This window comes from Pseudophryne corroboree, chromosome 8 (assembly GCF_028390025.1).
Source record: "Pseudophryne corroboree isolate aPseCor3 chromosome 8, aPseCor3.hap2, whole genome shotgun sequence".
NCBI lineage: Eukaryota > Metazoa > Chordata > Amphibia > Anura > Myobatrachidae > Pseudophryne > Pseudophryne corroboree.
This window is the reverse complement of record NC_086451.1, coordinates 255158954-255185588: the sequence shown is the minus strand read 5'-3', so window position 1 is coordinate 255185588 and position 26635 is coordinate 255158954. Positions and strand designations below refer to the sequence as shown.

The window sequence follows — 26635 nt, the reverse complement described above, 5'->3', positions numbered from 1 at the left end:
CAACTGTGAAAATTCCCCATGTGGTTATTGCTTGAGTACAGCTTTAAGACAAACTATCCTATAGTGTGACTGCACCAATTGAGCCTAAGCTATGCAATATTGATCCATTACAGACACTCTATACCAGTGGCCTTAGCTGTAACTGTAAAGCTTAAAATAAAAGTGAACAGATGAATCTTAATAACTAATTAATTAAGCACAATCAGCTGGAGAATGTTATCTGCAATCAACCAATAAAACAGCAGTCAATCAGAAGTATCTAGCTAATGCTGCTGAATGGTATAATCATCGATGCACTTTGCACTAGGGGCTGAGTACCAGAATGAATGCACCTCCTGACTGATATATATTCAGGTCTGAGGCAATGCCCTTACTGTACAAACCCATACCCTCCCCTCGTTCAGCCTCCTAAGTATAATGGGCCATACCCAAAGATGCAACAAACCCTGCATACAGACATCAGCGTATTTACTTGTGCATATGGTACAGTGTGGTATGGAAATACATATGTTGAGCATAAAAATTAAGCTGCCTACATTTAACTCTACATGAGGTCCCAAATGTACAGTATAAGCCACAGTTTCTATTGAGAACGAGTCCTTATATATAGAGACATATAATAATTTGTAGGAGTCATCTTCTTATTTAACATTTCTTTATTCCTAGTGCGATGAACTACATATATAACATTTTATGAAAATGGTCCTGGCATGCCTGCATACTGTAAACCCATAATGCAATGCTGAGATCATATACAGTAAATAAACATTTCATCATTGATCTTTCTTGTCTCTCTCTATAACTACTGTAACTGGGGTCATCCTCTATGTCAGTCTGCTGGAATGTGTGATACCACAGGTAAGCAAAAACCCTATGGCATCACAAAACAAACAGCAGGAGGGAGAGAGAGAGGAAAAACAAGAAAGAAACATGGCTCATATGAATACAGCCGCTTATTTAGGTGTTTTATAGTGTCCACTGGTTTATGCAGTCTTCTGCACATCTACAATACTTTGATTGACACCACAAGGTGGTTCCTGTTTAAAGCAATGAAGACAACTGAATTTTGGCAATAGGGGATGGGTATGAATTGTCCACAGTCACAATATTGACAGTGTAATGTCGACCAGACAATGCTGACATGGCAGCAATGTGATTTAAAGCATTTTAACTGTGTCGGCATTGTAACTTTAAGCATGATCTAACCGAGTCGGCATTGTAACTTTAAGCATGATGCTACCGAGTCAACATTATAGCATGAACATGATGCTTTATTATCATGTTTAAAGTTATGATCCCGACATGGTTAAAATGCTTTAGATCACATTGCTACCCCACTGGCATCGGGCAGTCAACATTATGCTGTTTAGGGAACCTTTTGGTACAGGCAACAGCATCCACAGGCTGTTTCATTACTGGAACCTAATGGTATTATGCCAGAATACTTGTTCTGAAGATTTTGAATGAGAATATCTTTATTTTAACCTCATTTAGGAAACACAGAATAGCTGAAATTCAGTTTAATATCATGATTGGCATAAGGCAATGGTGCAAGGAGCAGCGTAAAAATGAGAATTCATTTTGCAGAACGAAATTGAAAAAAGGTACGACAGGGTGTTGCACCCTGGGAGGATTACTGGAGTTGGTGTAGATAGGGACACATCCTAGACCTATACTATTAATTGGATATATTTGGTGCCTTCTAGTTACAATTTGTTGGAAAAACGGATTTGTAGGCACATTTTGGCCAAAATAAAACAAAGCATCAAACACACATAGTTGTAAGCTGTGAAAAACACAGGCCCGTGTTCCGCCATTCATATAATTCATTTAAGCCATGGACAAGGATAAAGAGGGAAAAACAGAAATGTGTTATTTAATAAGAGATGTAATTATGATGAGTTTGGCGGACGGTATGATATGAAAAGATAATTACACTTTTATGCTATGTGCTCCCAGATCTTTCTAGCTCTCTGCCCACCTAGATCTAACCTCCTGAGAGTGAGATGCAGGCATGATCCATAATGTGCAATGGGAGCACCATTTACTTGTACAGGTGTAAATCAAAAGCACTTTGATGTGTTTCATAAATGAGGTCTTGATATAATGATAGTGATGAACTTATAGACATGCAAAAGCCAATATTGAATAGATTTTGATCCCACTTTTCTGAGATTGCTCCCTTTTGGAAGGATAAGAATATGGCTTAGTGCAGTGGTTCCCCTTAGTTGCCTTGGGGCACTTCCCGTTGGGTGCCTCAGGTTGGTGTTCGAGGACCAACTAAAATTATTTATGGTCAATGTTATAGGCAATATCAGTGCTAGTGACTGCCAATCCAAAAATATGTGGACAAACAGAAGCGAATCCTGACCCTCGTCACATAACTGAACCTCCGGATGACATTTAAACACAATTTACTTAATATAATATTTTTTTCTGAATTTCTCTGTAAGAAACTTTTGGTTTAGGGGTGTTCTAGGGCATCGTGACTCAAAAAAGTTTGGGAGCCTCTGACTTTATTATTTATCTGACGTTACTAAATGACTTAAGCAATGTAACTGGTATTGCACCCACATACAAAAAAATATTTGGTATTGCTAGATCTACCTTCTGGGACACAGCAATCCCAACAAAATGACTTGATTGTTACATATCCTGCAGAGAAGAGATAATCATGCTGTTATCATGTTGATATTTTATTTCTCTCCTCTGGTAGATGCCAGGGGGGAATTCAAAGTGTGGGGTTGGGCAGGGTGCAGCAAATAAGGTAATTTTGCCCCCCCCCCCCCCCTCCCCCCCTCACCACCATTCTGCTTAACACCACTATCCGAGCCATGAGCAATGGAATGCGGGTCAGCAATGATTTGAGTCAACTTGAATTGCATCACCAAGCCACCAGGTCTGCCCACTTCATTGGGCAAGTGGGAGGCATCCGGGAGACTGGTCTACTAGCCCAGGATTACTGAAGAGCTCCCCAGAGAAACCATGAGTCTCCATACAGTTCCAATATTATGGAGGGGCACTCTCCTTAAATACAGAATAGTCCAGAAACACATTTGAATCTTGCAAATTCATGGCTTTAATCAGTCGGTTTCGATTCAGCCCAGTGAATCTTTTCCAAGACAAGCCTTTGTAACAATCAATTGTAGTTCATCCAAAATACAGCAGATAATAATGGTAGTGCATGGCTCCTGCAATGCGAACATAGTGGCACACCTACTCCTTGTGATCTATTAATCTGGTTGTACACATGGTATACACTGCCTTTGGACTAGTGCTCATTTGACTGATATGCTGTAGCTGTGTGGATATTTGTTGAAGTTTGCCCCATGTATTAAGGAGCTACTGACATCATTATTTTCTGCTGTATTCTGGATGTACTCCAATTGATTGTTGGAGAGGCTTGTCTTGAAAAAGATTAACTGGGCTGAATTGAAATGTCGACTGATTAAAGCCATGAATTTGCAAGACTATTCCGTATTTAAGGAATAGTATTTAAAATGTACTCATGGGAATAAACCTGGTATATGTGTTATATATATTGATATGCTCAACTTTAGTATGTTTTACTGGTGTGTAATAGCTTCTCTGAGCCTGCAGATAGCACTCTTGCAGCTTTTTATGTGATAATTATTTTACAAATGTGTTGATATTGTTTCAATAATGCATCATCAAGTTATGTGCAGGGCTTGCGCTACCCATAGGCAACAGTCCGTGCCTTAGGGCACCAAGGTTTAGGTGGCACCTACATCACCTAATGAGTGACATAGTGTTGCTCATTTACTGTTTTTATTTTCCCATTGGTGACCCCATTCTGACAGCTGGCTCTTTACATGCAAAACTTTGTCTGCTGCTTCTCCATGCGGAGGAAGTCTGGGGCTGAGCTATGATGCCACAGCACAGGGCCACACTTCCAGTCTGACAGGATCTGAAGATGGTGGTCATGCCCCCGCTTCAGCAAGGGAGTAGAAGCAGCAGGTGTGTCTGAAGGTAAGTGCACTTGCACCAGCCCTGATCATGTGGTTTGGGGCAAGGGCAGTTGGTAACAGAAGTGCCTGTTTCAGTATGCAAAATACAGGTAAATCTACACTGACATGAGACATGGCTCCGGCCATCTCGCACCCCATTACATCTAGTCCAAAAACTGGACCAGGCAGAAGAGGAGTAACCACATCCCCAGGGTGTGCCAAGCATTTCCAAAGTGCTAGACTGACCCCTTTCCATACTCAAAAACACCACTTCCATTGTCATACCTCCCAAGTCAGTAGGGAACTGTGCATTACAGGGTGTTGTAAACAATCAATATGGAGTATAAGAGTATACACAATGGTGATAAACTAAAAACAAAAACTAAACACTGTTTATATAGCGGGCAATCAAATATAGGTAGTATGTTTTATTTAATATTCAATAATGTTTTATAGTGTCAGTCATAGATTGGCACAATTACAAAAATTTGCAAGGCATTTGTGACTTTATATTCAAAAATTATTTAAGTTCCAAGAACTGTGTTAACTAAAAAAACAGCACATTAATAAGAGAAGGGGGGAGAGCAGGGTTTTTCTTCATTTCATGTGTACATGAAAATTGTTTTCCAATAATAACTACTATTATATTAATAAAGACCATCTGGTAGTCGGGGAACTGTGTACCATTAGTTAACCAAGCATCTTTGGATAGTGTCAAATACACTGTAGTATTCTGATTGCACTTTTAGAGGTTTTTTTGTTTTTGTTTACACGATGATTTAGATCCAGGGAAAACGTGTAAATGCCTAACTGATGTTTCACTTCTGGTGGTCAACCAGGAGCCGTTACACTAACAGGTATAAGTAAAGTTGCCACCATTTATCTCAATACCTAAATGTTATTCTTATCTTAGTCACAGAGTTCTTAATAAGTTATTGGCACTTGGCTATTGGCACTGTCCGATTGTAGTGATCAAGAAAAATGTACAGCTGCTTTATTCACTCTTCTGCATCTCTTGACCTTACAAAAATAGCTCAGGTTTGACAGGTTACTGCTGTAAACAAGATCGCTACATTTAAAATACAGTTAACGAGGATGTTTGTATTATGTAAACATAAATATCTGTTTGTTGGGAGTCAACCATACAAATAACATGTATGTAAACAATTGAGGTGAACAGTAGATCTACACAGAAAAACATATTTTAAACATTGCACAAATGCCCTGACACGTACTGTATATATTGCATTTAAAGATAGCACTATATGTATGTATGGGGGGCAATCAATTTGCCAGCTGTCGGGACCCCGAAGGTAAGGATACCGACGCCGGAATCCCACCAGCTGGAATACCGACTCACTGTCCATGACACCCATAGCGAGCCCACATGAGGACTCATAGCGCTCACCTAGCTGCTAGCATTCTGGTGGGTGGGATGCCGCTGTCGGGATACTGACAGTCGGCATCCCATCTGCTGGGAATACAGTACATATCTATTCCGTATGTATGTCCTCATCACAGGGATAAGGGATATAGAAGCTCTAGACCAACATTTCTCAACCTTTTTCCAGTAAACAAAGTAACTCCTTATGTGTGTTTTACAATACTAATGATCCCATAATGTGTGTAAATGGTAATAAAAAGCCTACTAATCTTACTAAGTTTACACCAAGTCCTTTAGAGGGGAGTTCAGTTAGCTGCGGTAAATACTGCAGGCTAATTGATTGGGCTATTCAATTAGTCCCAAACGGAACTGCTGATAACTAAGTAATTAACAGGTGACCCTGTTAACACACAAATCTGTGAACTTTTCACAGATTGGCCCACATGTGTTAACGCCCGTTAACACATGTTAATGCTCATTAACACGTTAAGTCAAAGGGTGTTAAGAAGGGTCTCAGGGGTTAAAAAGGGGCTGGAAATGAATAGCCCCAGGCATTAAAGCCTGAGGCTACCACCCATTTCCACCAGTGGTAATTTGCCGCAGGTAATTGAATTCCCCCCTTATATTTTTACATGTTAAATCTATTTGAGGTACACTTAGTGGTACAAGTATTAAAGTTTTCTTAGATTTGAAAACCTAGACTCTAGCATGAAGATGTATGTGACTCCTGATTAAACATAGGTTTTTGCTCAACCAATAACTATGGCAAACTAAGTTTTAAAGGGCTATCCAGTATAGCAGTCAGATGCGGTCCATCCAATGTGATTTTTGACCTTACCTTATTGGATTGTTATTCCTCTGCAAATGTCTGTTATTACCAGAGGCAGTGTGACAGTTCTCCAACTGTATCATTCGTCAGTATTGAGAAATAAAGAAGTTGTGGGCTAGTTGACTTTGGCCAACCGTGGTGGCTTCAGCTGCAGCTTAGACACAGCTTACTTCTTATTCATTCCTTGATATGGAATGCTTGTACAAAGTGGAATTTCTCTCATGTTGATGGCACTAATGGACATAGAAAACATATTCCTATTTTACCCTTTTTCATTTGGATGGTACTGCTGTAATAATAATTGTTGCATTGGCAAATTAAAGGGTGAATGCTTGCAACACTGACCAGTACATATATTTTATCAGCTCATTGTTGTAGCAGCTGTTGTAGACATAATATACTAGCCGTCACTTTGTAACAGATGAACTAGAGAAGATTGAGAAATGCTGATCTTGAAAGCTCACAGTTAGAACTTCCCAACAGTGCACGTTATCACAGTCTCATTGCATGACTATATTATAGTTGCTTCTAACGAAATGTCCCACACATCCTAAATACTTAAAAAAAAAAAAAAAGATAAAACTATACTGTTGGTAACTGCTGAGTTTGAGATTTGAAAGTCTAGGGCAGGCATTCCCAACCACGGTCCTCAAGGCACACTAACAGTGCGGGTTTTAGTGATATCCAGGCTGCAGCACAGATGGTTAAATCAAAATAACTGAGGTGCTAATTAAGTCACCTGTGCTGAAGCCTGGATATCACTAAAACATGCACTGTTAGTGTGCCTTGAGGACCGTGGTTGGGAATGCCTGGTCTAGGGGATGAGGTCTCAAAATGAACCAATTCAATTAGGAACATTTCTAAATCTGGTGCAAAGAATTATACCTTCATTTTAGAACTGCACTCGGGAAAGTCAGATTCTGCTCGTATTCTGTGAGTTACGCCATTTGTTCCTGTGCATCAGATGCAAAAATGTCCCCATTGAGTCTACGTATCAAGCAAACAGTTTAAATGCTAAGAAGAGCGCTAGTAGAATACCTTTGATCATAAATAGGGCCCAAGTGATGACATTATAACTTTCCATTTGAAAAGTAAACTTCAAGTTTGCATATAAAAATAGTCACTAAATTTTGTTAGGCAAGATTATATTTTTTGATCAGATTGTATATACATTAGTGTATTATATAACACATTTATAATATGCTTTATTACTATGTACTATATTAGACATAAATAATCAGTGGATTTTTTTTTAATTATAATCTGCAATAGCCACTAAGCAAAAAAAAAAAACCCAAAAAAATAATGAGCTGTATACTAGTAATATGCTCACAGGGTTTGTATTTAATTCATTTAGAGGAAATAAATTACACACATGAAAGTTAAATAGTAACAAAAAAAATAGACTTTTGTTACCATGTATAATATCAGCCGTTTTCATCAGTTTTTTGCATACACACTTTTTTTTATGGCTTTTGAGTTATATTATTTCACTACAGACTTAGGTTACCTTTTACTTTGCTTTAATAGAGGTAAAGATAAATGATACAGATTATAGACTTCAAATGTATCCAAAAAAGAAATTCTATTTAATCAATGGGATAGTTTTGCTTTATATATATATATATATATATATATATATACACACACACACATATATGTCCCTCACATCTTCTTGTACAGCATTTGGTCCATGTTTGCTGTGATACATAGACCAATAAGTGTTTCGAGAGACATGCCTCTGTACATACTTCAGTACAATATTGTTTCCGACATCTTATAAACTCGTGTAAATCCCTTCATACTATATAATGACGTGCTAAAACATGCTATGGCATAAAAGTGACATTAAAAGAAAAGCACAAAAAAATGTCAAACAAATAACATATAACAAAAATCCCAATATTGTCTTAAAAGGACACATCAATTTCTTCTTATCGTTTTTCAGCATGATTGTTCAATAATAAAGGCTTTTAACTCCAGTTCAGTGCAGCATACCGTAAATGTTATCCTGCCTGCGTACAGGTATGTCAGTCATTGGCTCAATCTAGACCGACAAATCTGTATCAGTGCAGGAAACCTTGGTTTAATTCTTGACGGCTGAAGTAACAGCCCACTACAGTTCTAAGGGAAAGGAATTCTAGTTAGAGATTTACAGTAGTCGCTTGTAGGAAGCATTGTTTTATACAAAATACTGGCATTAGGAATCAAATGTCTGTGCAGTACCTATGACTAAGCTACGGCCCCCATCATTGCAGAAGTCAAATAATGAGGGCCCTGCAGCATATTGCTCTGCACTTTAGTGCTGAAGTGTTCTAAAAAATAAAATGAGATGAAGACAGGGGATAGTGAATCTTTGTCACCTTTGGTCTTCCTTGGGTATATAGATGATATTCAGTTTGTTTTCTAGTAATCAGACTATGATATGAGGTAAGAAAATATGGCACTATATATGCTATGCTCAGTACGCAGTTTGAAGAACCAATATAATGCAGCTTAATGGTCACTTTGCGTATGTCAGGTGCATTACAAAAAAAGATGTGACTTAAAATGTGTATTTTGGAATGTTTGCAGTAAAGCAAAATGCTCAGATCCAGACTGAGATTACCCACCAATGAAATGTAGTAATATATATTTGTATATATATATTATATATAATAAAAATATGTACAGTCACAGATCAGAGTTTGGCACAAATTCATTTCTTTTGTGGGCTGCAATAGTGCATTAACTACTGTACAACAGTATGACTTTAAAACAGTCTTTCACAGAGAATACCAGATTAAGCTGCCCTTCAAACAAATTATCACAATGTAAACCCTGGATTTTAGCACTTAACAGATCAACAATCCACAAGGCATATATTTTTCCCAAAGAAACAAAACATAAACATCAATGTATTTTTTTTTTTTTTAGAAAAAAAAAAAGTCTCTTTTTTTTTTTTACTCTTGGAAAATCCAAAAAGTTTTTTTCTGTTTTCCTAGATTCCTGCAGAGAAAAAAATGCACGATGTCAGCTCGGTAGGTGGGACTATAAACACAGTTTCACGCATTTTGATTCTCCTAGGCAGATCTTGCGAATGTGCAGCAGGGGGAGCTGAAGAAAACATCAATGGGACCACATGAATCTAAACAACATATGTGTTTCATATCCTTTAGATTCCACATTGTTGCGTTTCAATGCATAATTTTCCTTTTTGTTACTTTTTTTTTATTTTTACAAGGTGTTTGTAAAAGAAAATCTTTGCATTAGAAACTAAGAAGCACATAAGTATATCATAAATAAAGAAGCCAAACAGCAGAAAATAGGATTTTGTGTTAGTCTTTAGTCATTGTAAAACACGGCCACGTCAGGAATCAAGTGATTTTTAGGTAGCTCGTTAGCAGTTGTCATGCGCAGCTTCTTCTTTAATGCAAGGCAATGACTATCATGCAGCTTTAGCCATTTTTAAGACTGGTTTGAAGGGAAAACTAAACAAGGACCAGCAGGCTTAGCAAGTGTGAAGAAAAACAAAGCAAAACAAAAAAAATATATGTTTGAGACATTTTGGTGCAACATTACCTCAGTTTCTCAAATGCAGCTGTGACCATTGGGTCCTTGTGTGCTTGGTCTATTCTTTTCCCTTTACAGTTTTCATCTCGTAGAGACTTAGATGTTGATTTATGACGATACAACTTTTTGTGAGTTGGTACATTATTGGTTAAAATACTGAGGTTCCCAAAGTTCTTATCAAAAAATGCTGCATGAAGGTTGGCTCCATAACCTAATGAAGAGCTTGGATCAAAGACCCCAAACTTAGCATTGTTCTTACCTGAGCCTTTGTTGGTTGACTTTTTGGACCCTCCCACTGAGGTACCATTTACCTTTTTCTTGAAATCCTGTGGTGTCCCAGCCAAGATTTTCAATGTTTTCAATTTTAGGCTGTTTGATTCTGGAGACAGCAGTATATCAGGGATGTCACTGGGGCCCACAGGATTATAAAAAGGCTCAATTGAAGCCATCATGAACCTTTGAACATCAGCCATACCAGATGCAATGTTGGAAAGAATGTTAGAAGGTTCCTCAAATTCTCTCTGATCATCATCAAGGAGATTGTTGGCATTACCTACCCTAGGATCGGACCATGCAGTATTACTGCCTTTATCTAGCGTCCACTCACTGACCCCAGCTGTGTGCTTCCCTGCCTTAGACGAGCCAGGACCATAAAGCTTCATGCAGTCAGTTAAAGCCTGTTTAGTTGAATTTGCATTATTTATGAGACCTGATCGATTGCCAGCACTTTGGGTTTTTTCATTTTTTCCATTTTTCCCTTTCTTGGATGACTTGGGGCCTGTTTGACGAGGAGTCTTTGTCTGTGTTTTATCTGCCCCTTTGCTAGCTTTGGGGGTTTTCTTCTTGCTACTTTTTGGAGAAGAACTTTGGTTGGCACCTGTGTTTTTGCTGGCAGACAGTTTCTTTTTAGATTTTGAGGGTTTGCCATTGGCATGAATTGGAATGGCAGACTCATCAAATGTTGGCAGACATGGACCTTTCTCCAAAATATTGACAGAATCCTCATCATTAAACATATGAAACTGAAACTGATGGTTATTTAATGCAAAGCCACTATTAGTCTGCTCCTGTGGAGGAAGAACAGCACAATTCCACTTGGCCTTTTCTGGTCCATTGAGCACAACCTGGGTACCATTCTGAAAAGCCTTTATGTTCCCTACTGACTTAACATCTGTGCCTGTGATTTGAGGGGAGAGATTTGGTGTATCTGGTGGGGACATCTCTGAAAGGGATGAGTGGCGGAATTTGTCAGGGGTAAAGTTGGAGATGTCCAGGAGGTCAGTAGACTCCTTCAGAGGTGTGATTTCATCAATGCTTTGCTGGATTATAAGTTTGGGACTGCAATGGGCTAGAAAATCATCGCTTATTTCATCCTCTCCATCTTTTTCACATGACTTCATGCTTAAAGAGCTGTAATTACTGGAACTAACTGACAATGAGCCTACTGAGTCAAAACTAATAAGCCTGCCATTGTCTGTGCTAAGTGTGCCTCTCTGCAGTATGAAGTGCCCATCTCCACTATTATAATGACAGGGCTGATAAGAGTCATCCTGCTGAATCTGGCCCTCTTGCAGAAATGTTTTGTGGTACAGCTGTTTGCTGCTGTTCGAATGAACTTGACTATATCCAGAGGCTGTCATGTCTGTATCTGATACAGCTGCAGAACCGGTAAAGTCTCCAGATATGATGGACACTTCCCTAAGGTTTGATATGAACTCAGCCTGATTGCTAGGGGGTTTGCTATGCCACATGTCTGGGAAGCTCTGCTCCATGTCTAAGTGATGAGGTGACTGCTGCAGCTCAGACTCTGATGGGGGAGAGAGCACACAGCTCTGTGCAAGTTGTAGGGAACTGAACTGTTTTTCTGCTGTCTGCATGATGTTAACTGAGTGCTGCCCCAAGGGATGAGGGGCAAAGTATGTTATACCAGTGCCACTAGATGAGTCTGATGCATCTAACAATGTCTGTAGATACCCTCCAGGGAGAACTGGTACATTGGTAGTGATGTGAGCAGATGGTAATGGCTTGTCAGGAGTGCAGGTGGCTTGTAGAAATGGGGAATTTTTAGCTTCATTATCAGTGTGGCACTGAGATGGATGAGAGCTGTCTGGTGCACTATGAATGGTTTCCTCTTTTAAAAGAGCTGCTGAATCCGGATTCTCAGTGGAAGGAAAGTTTTCTATTGGATCTGCAGTACTAATGGCATTTTCTTGCTCCAGTTTTAGCTGTTTGCATTTCAACCTAGCTTCACTTTTAAATTTGATTCTCCTGATCACTTTCCGGTCTGCACATTTAAGCTCCCTTTCTAAAGATCTGCATTTAACAGGGGCAACATCTACTATGTCACTTAAGTGTAATCCATTCACGCAGCTTGGGGTTTGCAGAGCTAGTGAAGGCAAGTCATTAAGGCTAGCATTATCTTTGCTGCTGCATCCCTGCCTGTGGTCATAGGAGGAAAGCATATCCCTGCTTATTGGTTGCTCAATAGTTTGTATCCTTTGTAACCGGTGTCTGTTTGCTAGCTGGCCTTTTCTCTTTCTCGGTGGAATGGCATTTTCTGAGCCATTAAGACTTCTCTGTGCACTCAGAGCTGATGTGTTCCTCCTCCTTTCTTCCCAGTACTCCTTGACTGGTGCAAGCTTTTGGTATTTCCCAAGCTGGTCATCACTCAGAGTAACTGTGGTCTCATTCGCATCAAGCTTGCCGAGCTTGATCAGCATGTGCTTCTCACCTTTGAACCTGTTGATGATGATATACTTGATGATGACAGGTGGCTCCTTCCTGCAAACTTTCCTGCGTTTCTTAGGGCACCAGTCATCATCATCTTCTTCTTTGATTCCATCTGGTGTGCCTTCCTTTTTCTCTACAACTTTCTCATTCTCCAGGGAATCCATGTCGTACAAGTAGTCATCACTGTACCTGACTTTCCTTTTCACCCTCAGACCATAATTTGGCTGGATTAGAGAATGGGAGTGCTCACGGGATAGGTATCTTGTACAGTCTTTGATGTCTCCTAGTACATCGTAAGATGATTCACTGCATGAGCTGTCATCACTGTACTCCCCTGAGTCCTCAGCTGAATTAACTGAATCCAGAAAGTGGCTCCTTTTGGTGCTTATGTATTGCACAACATCCATATTTCCACAGGTTTTATTCAAGCCAGATTTCCCACTCTCCCCTTCTTCTTCATCATCTTCCTCTTCATCATCATCTTCCCATATCCCACCTTCTTCTAATTTAAATTGAGAAGGATCTCCTACCCTCTTATTTGATCCTTTGCTTTCCTTCTTGGTGCAATTAGTGAAGACGCTTGGGAAGAAGTTAAACTGAGCATCTTCTTGAAGAGCATTTGTCTTCTCTCTAACATTGTCCTGAAATGATTCGTACCTGATCTTTAAGGAGCACACATCACTGCCAAGTGTAGAATCATCATCATCGAACATGTAATTATCCACATCTTCCTCTGAAAATAAGTTTACAGACAGCTCATTTTTAGAGCACAAGTCCAGCAGCTCAATTTTACTCTCGCTAATAAATGACTCAAAGTAGCCCCACTCCTGGCTAGGGTTGGCCAGTAATGCCTCATCCCCGTTGCATTTGTCGAGTAGCAATCCTTCATAATAGTTTTTTGGCGTAGGGTCCTCTGAATCACTGTCAGACTTGTCTTGGTCCCTTTTATCAGTTTCTCGTGATTTATGAACAGGAAAGCTTAAGAGCTGGTCAGAGAGCAGCTGATCACCATATTTTAGACTGTCTCCTGTACCCATGCAATGAATCCCCATGTCAGAGACGGGACAGGTGTCATAGTCTCTACTTATATCTTCTATTTTCAAACTGACACCTGGCTCTGGATCTACACCATCTTTTGATTCTATAAAACAGCCTAGGCAGGTCCGGCTTTGCTGCATCAAGCAGTCGCCAGTCAGAGCTGACAAAGCTCCAGGTTCCATGATGGTAAAAGGTGTTTTTTCACTGTCGCTGGGCAAGGACCAAGTACTTAGACCTTTGGTGACACAGGTTGTCAGGGATATGGCCTGAGCTGATGGGTCACTGATAACATGTTCCGCTGTATCGGATAACCTCAGGGGAGAAGGAGGACCCAGCAAGCAAGGCTCTTTGGAAATGATGGGTGGCAATGCTCGGTGACAGGCTTGGATTTCCTTCTGCATTAAGGCTGGGAACGTGACAGGAGCATCTGCAGCATCATAGGACTTCACATCATCCACAGGATCATGTGGCTCTGCAGCAGACAGGAGAGAGATGTTTTAGTGTAATTATTCATCAAGCTGTTCAGTGTATAAATGCATATACACATCACTACACAGTAGGAGATAGTCACTAACATGCAAAAACTATTTAATGATCATTAACAAACGTTCAAGAAAATGACTGTTAACAATGTTTAATGGCCTATATACTATAGTCAGTGGACCCCATGGTATGTAAAATAATTCTATCTCAATATAGATTTGATCAACAACTATCTGGCATAAGCAAGCACACATTATGACATTATTTATATGTGGGTGAGTTCCAAAAAGTTATGAATGAGGCCCATTTATCTTGTATAAGTAGCTGAACATGGATTTAACGCTATATGGTTATTATCTACACAATGGATCTACTTTGTGATGAGAGAAATGTTCAGTTTGCATTGAGAATTTGGGAATTGGAAATCAACGTCAATGTCAGGTTCTTAGAGAAGGAGACACTATTCTATATTACTATTCAATGTAAACATAATTCTGTCATAAATTGCTAAATAAATTCCAATAAAGGTAAAAAGGAAACACAGCTGTATAGGAGCATTTTTTTCAAAGAACCATTTTCTTTGATTTGTGAAGACAGGCCAGACCAATGTACACCACAATAGCTCTTATCAGATATACTGTCAATCATAATTGCCTACTTTTTGGACCTTTCATCCAGGTGATTCCATAAAGGAGGTCCAAGGAGCATATGTAGGGGCATGATGATGAGATACATGTTACCATGGTCACTACAATGCAATGCAACAATCATGTTGCCTTGCAGCAAGACCATGATGACACAATTCATAGGGAAATGCATAGTAAAGGCTGTGTCCACTTCACTCTGGAATTGAGCAAGATACATAAGGATGGCTAACATTTCTCAGAGAGCTCCATGAAATGTGAGAGTCTCCTATAGATTCTGTGAGAATAGGCAATTATAGTGTGCAGTAGTTCAGTAAATTCAGATGCAAAGGTGCATTTACTTTGTGTGCCACCTCTAAATAAACTTACCATTTCCACTAATCCCATTAATTAGAAGTGTGCTGACTGCTTCGGGGGCAGAGTCTTTCTCTTCTTGGCCGTCCATCAATTTATCGTTCTGGCACTCACTCCATACCTCACCACTTGTGTCCAACCTGTGAAATAAAAGCTTCCTTTTAGTTTTTGGCTAATGGCTTCAAGTAACAATTCATACAACAAAGTTCTAAAACACCTAATATGCATCCAGCAGCAGCAACAGTAGCAGCTTTCTAGTGTCCAATGTCAGGTGTGCCGGATGGAAAATGACTGCTGTACAGACAGAACTGAACTGTCATACACTGACCGATTTGCACTTTCATTTTAGCAGCACTAATAACTGGACACTAGCCTATACACCTGGGTTATTATACGTTTGGTTCTCCACATTGGCTTTTATATAATGGGTGCAGTGTGTGCGGTGCACACGGGCCCCTGAGTCCAGCGGGGGCTCACACCGCACCCATTTCTCCTATACTTACCTTTCCGGAGTCCATCGCTGACCATGTGTGGGCCCCCTCCTCTCCCGTAGCCGTCGCGCCGCTGCTAGCGCACTGACCACTAGAGACTCTGGCACAGTGACAGAGTCTACAGCGCATGTGCAGGACTCTGAAAAAATGGCGCGGCTGCCATTTTTCGTAGTCCTACGCATGCGCTGTATACTCTGGCACTGTGCCAGAGTCTACAGCGCTCAGAGCACTAGCAGCGGCGCGACGGCTACGGGAGAGGAGGGGGCCCACACACGGAGTCTGGACACGGGTCCGCTCCTCTCTAGAGACACCCCTGGTTCTCCAGCTGCTGTGGAACTACTCAGCTAGTCTGGACAGACGTCATGGTAGTCCTTGGTCACTCTGGGGTGTCAAGATAAACCTTAAAGAAGATTACAGCCGCCGGAGAACAGAAGTAACAACAGACACAAGTGTAAATTGAAAGCTTAAGACAGCATATAGTTATGACTGGCGAAATCCCGGACGTCGGAGGGCCATACACAGCCCCTTGCGACAGTGCTGTTCTGTCTCCCTTCTGTCCTACTTTATTTGGAACTGCTCATCCCAGCATGCCCTATTAGTCCATGCTAAAACAGTGGCAGACATGCTGGTATGTGTAGTTTTAAGCACTTTCTAAAAGCATATAACCTAAAATATATATTTTGCTATGAGAATGATACACTAGTGTTGCCTTAAGAGTAAAAGGGTTAATATATATTCATTTGATATACAGGCACACAGCAAAAACCTGATTTCATTTGTGCAGAAATCTACTGGCCAGGGCGCTGCGGCCTAAGGGAGGCGTAGTCGCAGTCACCCTGCCAGCAGCATTGCTAGACTCAAGGCATGCTCGGCGCTGCCTCTGTTTACCACTGGGCAGTTGTGTGCCCCGGCAGCCACACACCAACAACACCCCCCATCGCCTTCTTCCCTGAGATGTGTGCACCCAGCAATAACCCACCAACTATTATTATTACATTTTATTTATAGGTCGCAGCGCCGTACATACGCACACATTAGAACAATACAGGGTAAATACAACATCGCATTATAGTAACCAAAACTGAAATGGAGAACAAGTAACAATTACCACCACAAATCTCAATGCACAATACAGCTGGGATGTAAGGTAAGCGAAGAAGTCATTGCTGTATTACTAGGGGAGTGCAGCTGTTGGGAGAGTGGAACAGCTTTTTAGTGATTATTTTGCCAAATGTTTTTTTCAATTAATGCCCTTTTTTCACGGTAAAATTGACCTGCTTCTGTGCGAAAAAAACACATGATCTGGTATATGTTAACAATACCATGTGATTTTGCGATTGTGGCCATGGAAAAAATGGCATTTATAGCGGATTGTGGGCCTAATTCAGCATGGATCGCAAAAGCAAAATCTTTCTCTAATGGGCAAAACCATGGGGGTCATTCCGAGTTGATCGCTAGCTGCTTTAGTTCGCTGTGCAGCGATCAGGCAAAACATTGTCAGTTCTGCGCATGCGTATGCGGCGCAATGCGCATCGTACAATTACAACCAACGATGTAGTTTTACACAAGGTTTAGCAAAGCTTTTCAGTCGCACTGCTGGCCGCAGAGTGATTGGCAGGAAGTGGGCGTTTCTGGGTGTCAACTGACCGTTTTCAGGGAGTGTTCGTAAAAACGCAGGCGTGCCAGGAAAAACGCAGGCGTGGCTGGGCGAATGAAAGGCGTGTTCGTGACATCAAAACAGGAACTGAATAGTCTGAAGTCATCACAAGCGCTGAGTAGGTCTGAAGGTACTCCGAAACTGCACAAAATAATTTTGTAGCCGCTCTGCGATCCTTTCGTTCGCACTTCTGCTAAGCTAAAATACACTCCCAGTGGGAGGTGGCATAGCGTTTGCACGGCTGCTAAAAACTGCTAGCGAGCGATCAACTCTGAATGACCACCCATGTGCACTGCAGGGTGGGCAGATGTAACATGTGCAGAGAGAGTTAGATTCGGGTGGGGTGTGTTCAAACTGAATTCTAAATTGCAGTGTAAAAATAAAGCAGACAGTATTTACCCTTCACAGAAACAATATAACCCACCCAAATCTAACTTTCTCTGCATATGTTTCATTTGCCCCACATGCAGTGCACATGGTTTTGCAATTTAATTAACACCCCCCCCCCTCCCCCCCGGTAGCTGCCATAATTTACCGAGGCTAATTGAATTCCCCCCTTTGTTGGTAAAGATTTTCTACTGTTTATAAATTGTAACACCTACTTATACTGATCAACTGAAAGGTTTTTAGGAATTTTGTATGAACCTCTATAGTGATTGCTATTTTTTAAATAATAAAATAATATATTTGAATTTATACTGGTGTCATTTATCTAACTCAACAACGCTTCACTGGCGCAGTTCTTGTCTTGGGTTATATGATTTTTGGGAGGTTGCAAATACCTCTCATTTACTGTTGCAAGTGTCCCCTTGGATTCATGTGGGATAGTTCAGGCACTGGGTTTATTAGTATTTTTCATTACCATTCCCAGCCACTAGGCACACTAAAGAGACACTCAATCACACTTTTAAAAATTAAATGATAAGGGTTAAATTCATCTCTATCTAGCATATGATGAATTTTCCCTAGGATTTGTACCATACTTGCTGAAATTCTGGCTGCCCCCTCCAGAAGGAGGCAGTCAGGTCTGCAAAGTGGGGGGCGTATCGTGGCATGAGGGGGTGTATCGGTGGCGTGGTGCCAAATGGGGATGGGCCTGGGGAGTGGCAGCAGGATCACGTTATCGTGGCCCAACCCCGCCACACAATGCCAAGATTACTGGCATTGTGAGTGAGGGGGTAGGACCACGTTGACGCGATTCAGCACACATTGCGTGATCGGACCCCCACCAGACAGAGAGGGAGACCTGACCACTCTTCCGGGAGGGACATCCGATTTTCGGGAGCCTTCCGGGAGAGTAGACAAGTATGCCTTGTACAGATTTACAATATATATTGCAAGTGGCTAGAGCACAGGTTCTCAAACTCGGTCCTCAGGACCCCACACGGTTCATGTTTTGCAGGTCACCTGTAGATTTTTAAAATGTGACAGTTGGTGATAAACAGTGCAGCTGCTGGGTGACATGGAAAACGTGAACTGTGTGGGGTCCTGAGGACCGAGTTTGAGAACCACTGGGCTAGAGAACTCAACAGTGGTGGAGCATACTGTACCTGGTACGTCCTGGGATTCAATGTAATTGACAAATGCTTGGTTTATATTCTACCCGGTGGCACCCTGAAAGACATGCCCCAGTGCTGCCATCTCCCCAGTCAGTCACAATAAATATTTAGATGCAGCTTACCCTTTAAGTCTGCAGCCATTTGTGGGCCACTGGCATATATCATTAGCTGTGGTTGTATGTAGTAAATGGATCAAGAACAATCACTGTACCTGCAGTCCTCAGTAAAACACACATGGTAGAAAGCTGATAATGTAGCTGTCATGTGTAAGATATTTTCTCTTACTTCTACCTCTCCCTGCATTAGGCAAGAAAACATCAGTAATGTACAGTGCAGGTGCTTGGATTTGGAATCAGGATCCTGCAAGGTGCTGCAGCGTCTGTATGAGGCTACTGTAGCTGCAAATGAACAGATATAGGCCCTCATTCCGAGATGATCGTAGCTGTGCTAAATTTAGTACAGCTACGATCATTCACACTGACATGCGGGGAGACGCCCAGCACAGGGCTAGTCGGCCACGCATGTAAGTGCCCCCCCCCTGCAGAAGTGCAAAGGCATCGCACAGCGGTGATGCCTTTGCACTTCCAGAGTAGCTCCCGACCAGCGGAGCTTTAGCGTGTTGGCCGGGAGCTGCTGCGGGCCACTCCCCGCACGGTCCGGCCATGCCTGCGTTGGCCGGACCGTGCCCACGAAACGGCGGCCGAAAGCCGCCGTTCCGCCCCCTCCCACCCAGCTACCGCCTCTGCCTGTCAATCAGGCAGAGGCGATCGCAGCCCCGCTACGGCCTGCGGCCGTCTGGCATGCGCAGTGGGTACCCGTTCACTCGGCTGCGATAAAAAGCAGCGAGCGAACCTGTCAGAATGATCCCCATAGTACAGTACTGGCCATAGGAATATATAACTGCTGTCAACTGGTGGTATGCAGTCATCCAGATTTATCTGCATCCTAAAGCTGCTGCCCACACACCATAAGATTATGGTAGTAAGAATAAGAAGCAATGTCATATAATGTCACTTGATCCTATTTGTTGCTGTCAGACACAATAACATAGCCTAATATTATGGCAGCATTGCTGGCCTCTTCAAATGACAAGGTTACAGAAAGATCTTAATTCACAGCACTTCTATTCATCAAAGCTGTCACAGCGGAACAGACATTCTGTATTCCAAATCTCTTACGCAGTGAGATACACGGAAAAGATCTGAATCTGGGAGAAGATCTGCACCAGAGGCATACCTCCCAACTGTCCCGATTTCAGCGGGACAGTCCCGCTATTCACACACTGTTCCGCTGTCCCTCCCGTGGGTCACAGTGTCCCGTGGGCGGGGGGCAGTTGGGGGAGGCTTTGATCACCCACTGCTCTGCTCTGCAAAGCAGCGAGTGATCTCAGAATAGATGCTGTGTGCACGCGCGCGCACAGCCTCTATACGGTGCGGGGAGTGAGTCAGGGGCTGCCCAGATGCTCAGAGAGTGCTGGGCACGCCCTCAAAACAACGGAAAATGGGTCATCGGCGCGTGGCCATGCCCACTCGATTGTAGCCACGCCCTTACTACCCGAGGCCACACCCCTTTTTTGGGATGCGCGCAAGTGTCCCGACTCAGAAAGATTAAAAGTTGAGAGGTATGCAGTGGCGTATCTACAGTATAATGGGTGCAAGGTGTGCAGTGCAGGGGGGCCCACACTATACAATCCAGAGTGGCCCACACTATACAATCTACACCCATTTCTTGAATACTTATACTTACCCCCCCAGAGTCTCACATCGTCGGCCACAGTGCTGCACAAATCACGTCTGTCGCGCCATTTACGTGCGCATGCACAGTAGTGATGTGCACCTGAAATTTTTCGGGTTTTGTGTTTTGGTTTTGGGTTCGGTTCCGTGGCCGTGTTTTAGGTTCGAACGCGTTTTGGCAAAACCTCACTGAATTTTTTTTGTCGGATTCGGGTGTTTTTTTCAAAAAACCCTAAAAAACAGCTTAAATCATTGAATTTGGGGGTCATTTTGATCCCATAGTATTATTAACCTCAATAACCATAATTTACACTCATTTCCAGTCTATTCTGAACACCTCACACCTGACAATATTATTTTTAGTCTTAAAATTTGCACCGAGGTCGCTGGATGGCTAAGCTAAGCGACACAAGTGGCCGACACAAACACCTGGCCCATCTAGGAGTGGCACTGCAGTGTCAGGCAGGATGGCCCTTCCAAAAAATACTCCCCAAACAGCACATGACGCAAAGAAAAAAAGAGGTGCAATGAGGTAGCTGTGTGAGTAAGCTAAGCGACCCTAGTGGCCGACACAAACACCTGGCCCATCTAGGAGTGGCACTGCAGTGTCACGCAGGATGGCCCTTCCAAAAAATACTCCAAAAACAGCACATGACGCAAAGAAAAAAAGAGGCGCAATGAGGTAGCTGTGTGACGACTAAGCTAAGCGACCCTAGTGGCCGACACAAACACCTGGCCCATCTAGGAGTGGCACTGCAGTGTCACGCAGGATGGCCCTTCCAAAAAATACTCCCCAAACAGCACATGACGCAAAGAAAAATGAAAGAAAAAAGAGGTGCAAGATGGAATTGTCCTTGGGCCCTCCCACCCACCCTTATGTTGTATAAACATGACATGCACACTTTAACCAACCCATCATTTCAGCAACAGGGTCTGCCACACGACTGTGACTGAAATGACTGGTTGGTTTGGGCCCCCACCAAAAAAGAAGCAATCTCTCTCATCATCATCGTCCGATTCATCACCCCTTTCACTGTGTACATCCCCCTCCTCACAGATTATTAATTCGTCCCCACTGGAATCCACCATCTCAGGTCCCCGTGTACTTTCTGGAGGCAATTGCTGCTGGTGAATGTCTCCATGGAGGAATTGATTATAATTAATTTTAATGAACATCATCTTCTCCACATTTTCTGGAAGTAACCTCGTACGCCAATTGCTGACAAGGTGAGCGGCGGCACTAAACACTCTTTCGGAGTACACACTGGAGGGAGGGCAACTTAGGTAGAATAAAGCCAGTTTGTGCAAGGGCCTCCAAATTGCCTCTTTTTCCTGCCAGTATACGTACGGACTGTCTGACGTGCCTACTTGGATGCGGTCACTCATATAATCCTCCACCATTCTTTCAATGGTGAGAGAATCATATGCAGTGACAGTAGACGACATGTCAGTAATCGTTGGCAGGTCCTTCAGTCCGGACCAGATGTCAGCATCAGCAGTCGCTCCAGACTGCCCTGCATCACCGCCAGCGGGTGGGCTCGGAATTCGTAGCCTTTTCCTCGCACCCCCAGTTGCGGGAGAATGTGAAGGAGGAGATGTTGACGGGTCGCGTTCCGCTTGACTTGACAATTTTCTCACCAGCAGTTCTTTGAACCTCTGCAGACTTGTGTCTGCCGGAAAGAGAGATCCAACGTAGGTTTTAAATCTAGGATCAAGCACGGTGGCCAAAATGTAGTGCTCTGATTTCAACAGATTGACCACCCGTGAATCCTGGTTAAGCGAATGAAGGGCTCCATCCACAAGTCCCACATGCCTAGCGGAATCGCTCTGTTTTAGCTCCTCCTTCAATGCCTCCAGCTTCTTCTGCAAAAGCCTGATGAGGGGAATGACCTGACTCAGGCTGGCAGTGTCTGAACTGACTTCACGTGTGGCAAGTTCAAAAGGTTGCAGAACCTTGCACAACGTTGAAATCATTCTCCACTGCGCTTGAGACAGGTGCATTCCACCTCCTTTGCCTATATCGTGGCCAGATGTATAGGCTTGAATGGCCTTTTGCTGCTCCTCCATCCTCTGAAGCATATAGAGGGTTGAATTCCACCTCGTTACCACCTCTTGCTTCAGATGATGGCAGGGCAGGTTCAGGTGTTTTTGGTGGTGCTCCAGTCTTCTGTACGCGGTGCCTGTACGCCGAAAGTGGCCCGCAATTCTTCTGGCCACCGACAGCATCTCTTGCACGCCCCTGTCGTTTTTTAAATAATTCTGCACCACCAAATTCAAGGTATGTGCAAAACATGGGACGTGCTGGAATTTGCCCAGATGTAATGCACGCACAATATTGCTGGCGTTGTCCGATGCCACAAATCCCCAGGAGAGTCCAATTGGGGTAAGCCATTCTGCGATGATCTTCCTAAGTTGCCGTAAGAGGTTTTCAGCTGTGTGCGTATTCTGGAAAGCGGTGATACAAAGCGTAGCCTGCCTAGGAACGAGTTGGCGTTTGCGAGATGCTGCTACTGGTGCCGCCGCTGCTGTTCTTGCAGCGGGAGGCAATACATCTACCCAGTGGGCTGTCACAGTCATGTAGTCCTGAGTCTGCCCTGCTCCACTTGTCCACATGTCCGTGGTTAAGTGGACATTGGGTACAACTGCATTTTTTAGGACACTGGTGAGTCTTTTTCGGACGTCCGTGTACATTCTCGGTATCGCCTGCCTAGAGAAGTGGAACCTAGATGGTATTTTGTAACGGGGGCACACTACTTCAAGCAATTGTCTAGTTCCCTGTGAACTAACGGCGGATACTGGACGCACGTCTAATACCAACATAGTTGTCAAGGCCTCAGTTATCCGCTTTGCAACAGGATGACTGCTGTGATATTTCATCTTCCTCGCAAAGGACTGTTGGACAGTCAATTGCTTACTGGAAGTAGTACAAGTGGTCTTCCGACTTCCCCTCTGGGATGACGATCGACTCCCAGCAGCAACAACAGCAGCGCCAGCAGCAGTAGGCGTTACACTCAAGGATGCATCGGAGGAATCCCAGGCAGGAGAGGACTCGTCAGACTTGCCAGTGACATGGCCTGCAGGACTATTGGCTTTCCTGGGTAAGGAGGAAATTGACACTGAGGGAGTTGGTGGTGTGGTTTGCGCGAGCTTGGTTACAAGAGGAAGGGATTTACTGGTCAGTGGACTGCTTCCGCTGTCGCCCAAAGTTTTTGAACTTGTCAATGACTTCTGATGAATGCGCTCCAGGTGACGTATAAGGGAGGATGTTCCGAGGTGGTTAACGTCCTTACCCCTACTTATTACAGCTTGACAAAGGCAACACACGGCTTGACACCTGTTGTCCGCATTTCTGTTGAAATACTTCCACACTGAAGAGCTGATTTTTTTGGTATTTTCACCAGGCATGTCAATGGCCATATTCCTCCCACGGACAACAGGTGTCTCCCCGGGTGTCTGACTTAAACAAACCACCTCACCATCAGAATCCTCCTTGTCAATTTCCTCCCCAGCGCCAGCAACACCCATATCCTCATCCTGGTGTACTTCAACACTGACATCTTCAATTTCACTGTCAGGAACTGGACTGCGGGTGCTCCTTTCAACACTTGCAGGGGGCGTGCAAATGGTGGAAGGCGCAAGCTCTTCCCGTCCAGTGTTGGGAAGGTCAGGCATCGCAACCGACACAATTGGACTCTCCTTTGGGATTTGTGATTTCGAAGAACGCACAGTTCTTTGCTGTGCTTTTGCCGCAAGTCTTTTCTTTTTTCTAGCGAGAGGATGAGTGCTTCCATCCTCATGTGAAGCTGAACCACTAGCCATGAACATAGGCCAGGGCCTCAGCCGTTCCTTGCCACTCCGTGTCGTAAATGGCATATTGGCAAGTTTACGCTTCTCCTCAGACGCTTTTAATTTTGATTTTTGGGTCATTTTTTTACTGATCTTTTGTGTTTTGGATTTTACATGCTCTGTACTTTGACATTGGGCATCGGCCTTGGCAGACGACGTTGATGGCATTTCATCGTCTCGGCCATGACTAGTGGCAGCAGCTTCAGCACGAGGTGGAAGTGGATCTTGATCTTTCCCTATTTTTTTAACCTCCACATTTTTGTTCTCCATATTTTTCGCACAACTAAAAGCCACCACAGGTATACAATGTAGATGGGTGGATAGTATAGTATTATATTACTTATGGACGACGAGTGACGACACAGAGGTAGGTACAGCCGTGGCCTACCGTACTGCTGCTTATATATATAATATACTGTATAACGGACCTGGTGGACACTGTCAGCAGACTGCTAAACTAGTATGAAGAAAAAAAACAACAACACAGGTATACAATGTAGATGGATGGATAGTATAGTATTATATTACTTATGGACGACGAGTGCACTGACGACAGAGAGGTAGGTACAGCCGTGGCCTACCGTACTGCTGCTTATATATATAATATACTGTATAACGGACCTGGTGGACACTGTCAGCAGACTGCTAAACTAGTATGAAGAAGAAAAAAACATCACAGGTATACAATGTAGATGGATGGATAGTATAGTATTATATTACTTATGGACGACGAGTGACGACACAGAGGTAGGTACAGCCGTGGCCTACCGTACTGCTGCTTATATATATAATATACTGTATAACGGACCTGGTGGACACTGTCAGCAGACTGCTAAACTAGTATGAAGAAAAAAAAAACACCACAGGTATACAATGTAGATGGATGGATAGTATACTATTATATTACTTATGGACGACGAGTGACGACACAGAGGTAGGTACAGCCGTGGCCTACCGTACTGCTGCTTATATATATAATATACTGTATAACGGACCTGGTGGACACTGTCAGCAGACTGCTAAACTAGTATGAGGAAAAAAAAAACACCACAGGTATACAATGTAGATGGATGGATAGTATAGTATTATATTACTTATGGACGACGAGTGCACTGACGACACAGAGGTAGGTACAGCTGTGGCCTACCGTACTGCTGCTTATATATATAATATACTGTATAACGGACCTGGTGGACACTGTCAGCAGACTGCTAAACTAGTATGAAGAAAAAAAAAACACCACTGGTATACAATGTAGATGGATGGATAGTATAGTATTATATTACTTATGGACGACGAATGACGACACAGAGGTAGGTACAGCCGTGGCCTACCGTACTGCTGCTTATATATATAATATACTGTATAACGGACCTGGTGGACACTGTCAGCAGACTGCTAAACTAGTATGAAGAAAAAACAAACACCACAGGTATACAATGTAGATGGATGGATAGTATAGTATTAGATTACTTCTGGACGACGAGTGACGACACAGAGGTAGGTACAGCCGTGGCCTACCGTACTGCTGCTTATATATATAATATACTGTATAACGGACCTGGTGGACACTGTCAGCAGACTGCTAAACTAGGATGAAGAAAAAAAAAACACCACAGGTATACAATGTAGATGGATGGATAGTATAGTATTATATTACTTATGGACGACGAGTGACGACACAGAGGTAGGTACAGCCGTGGCCTACCGTACTGCTGCTTATATATATAATATACTGTATAACGGACCTGGTGGACACTGTCAGCAGACTGCTAAACTAGTATGAAGAAAAAAAACAACAACACAGGTATACAATGTAGATGGATGGATAGTATAGTATTATATTACTTATGGACGACGAGTGCACTGACGACACAGAGGTAGGTACAGCCGTGGCCTACTGTACTGCTGCTTATATATATAATATACTGTATAACGGACCTGGTGGACACTGTCAGCAGACTGCTAAACTAGTATGAAGAAAAAAAAACACCACAGGTATACAATGTAGATGGATGGATAGTATAGTATTATATTACTTATGGACGACGAGTGACGACACAGAGGTAGGTACAGCCGTGGCCTACCGTACTGCTGCTTATATATATAATATACTGTATAACGGACCTGGTGGACACTGTCAGCAGACTGCTAAACTAGTATGAAGAAAAAAAACAACAACACAGGTATACAATGTAGATGGATGGATAGTATAGTATTATATTACTTATGGACGACGAGTGCACTGACGACACAGAGGTAGGTACAGCCGTGGCCTACCGTACTGCTGCTTATATATATAATATACTGTATAACGGACCTGGTGGACACTGTCAGCAGACTGCTAAACTAGTATGAAGAAAAAAA

At 42.8% G+C, this 26635-nt stretch overlaps 1 protein-coding gene across 4 annotated transcripts in view; it reads right to left on the bottom strand.

Annotated features, from left to right (window-relative positions):
- Positions 1–7485: 7485 nt before the first annotated feature.
- The window catches only part of NEXMIF (neurite extension and migration factor), a 731538-nt gene continuing 712388 nt past the window's right edge, over positions 7486–26635 (bottom strand). For all 4 annotated transcript variants that reach the window (XM_063937182.1, XM_063937180.1, XM_063937181.1 and 1 more), the window contains 2 exons: positions 14998–15122; positions 7486–13973 (listed from right to left, as the gene is read on the bottom strand). In XM_063937182.1, the coding sequence (XP_063793252.1) occupies positions 9739–13973; positions 14998–15122 (4360 nt within the window). In that variant the 3' untranslated portion in view covers positions 7486–9738. The remainder of the gene's footprint in view (positions 13974–14997; positions 15123–26635) is intronic.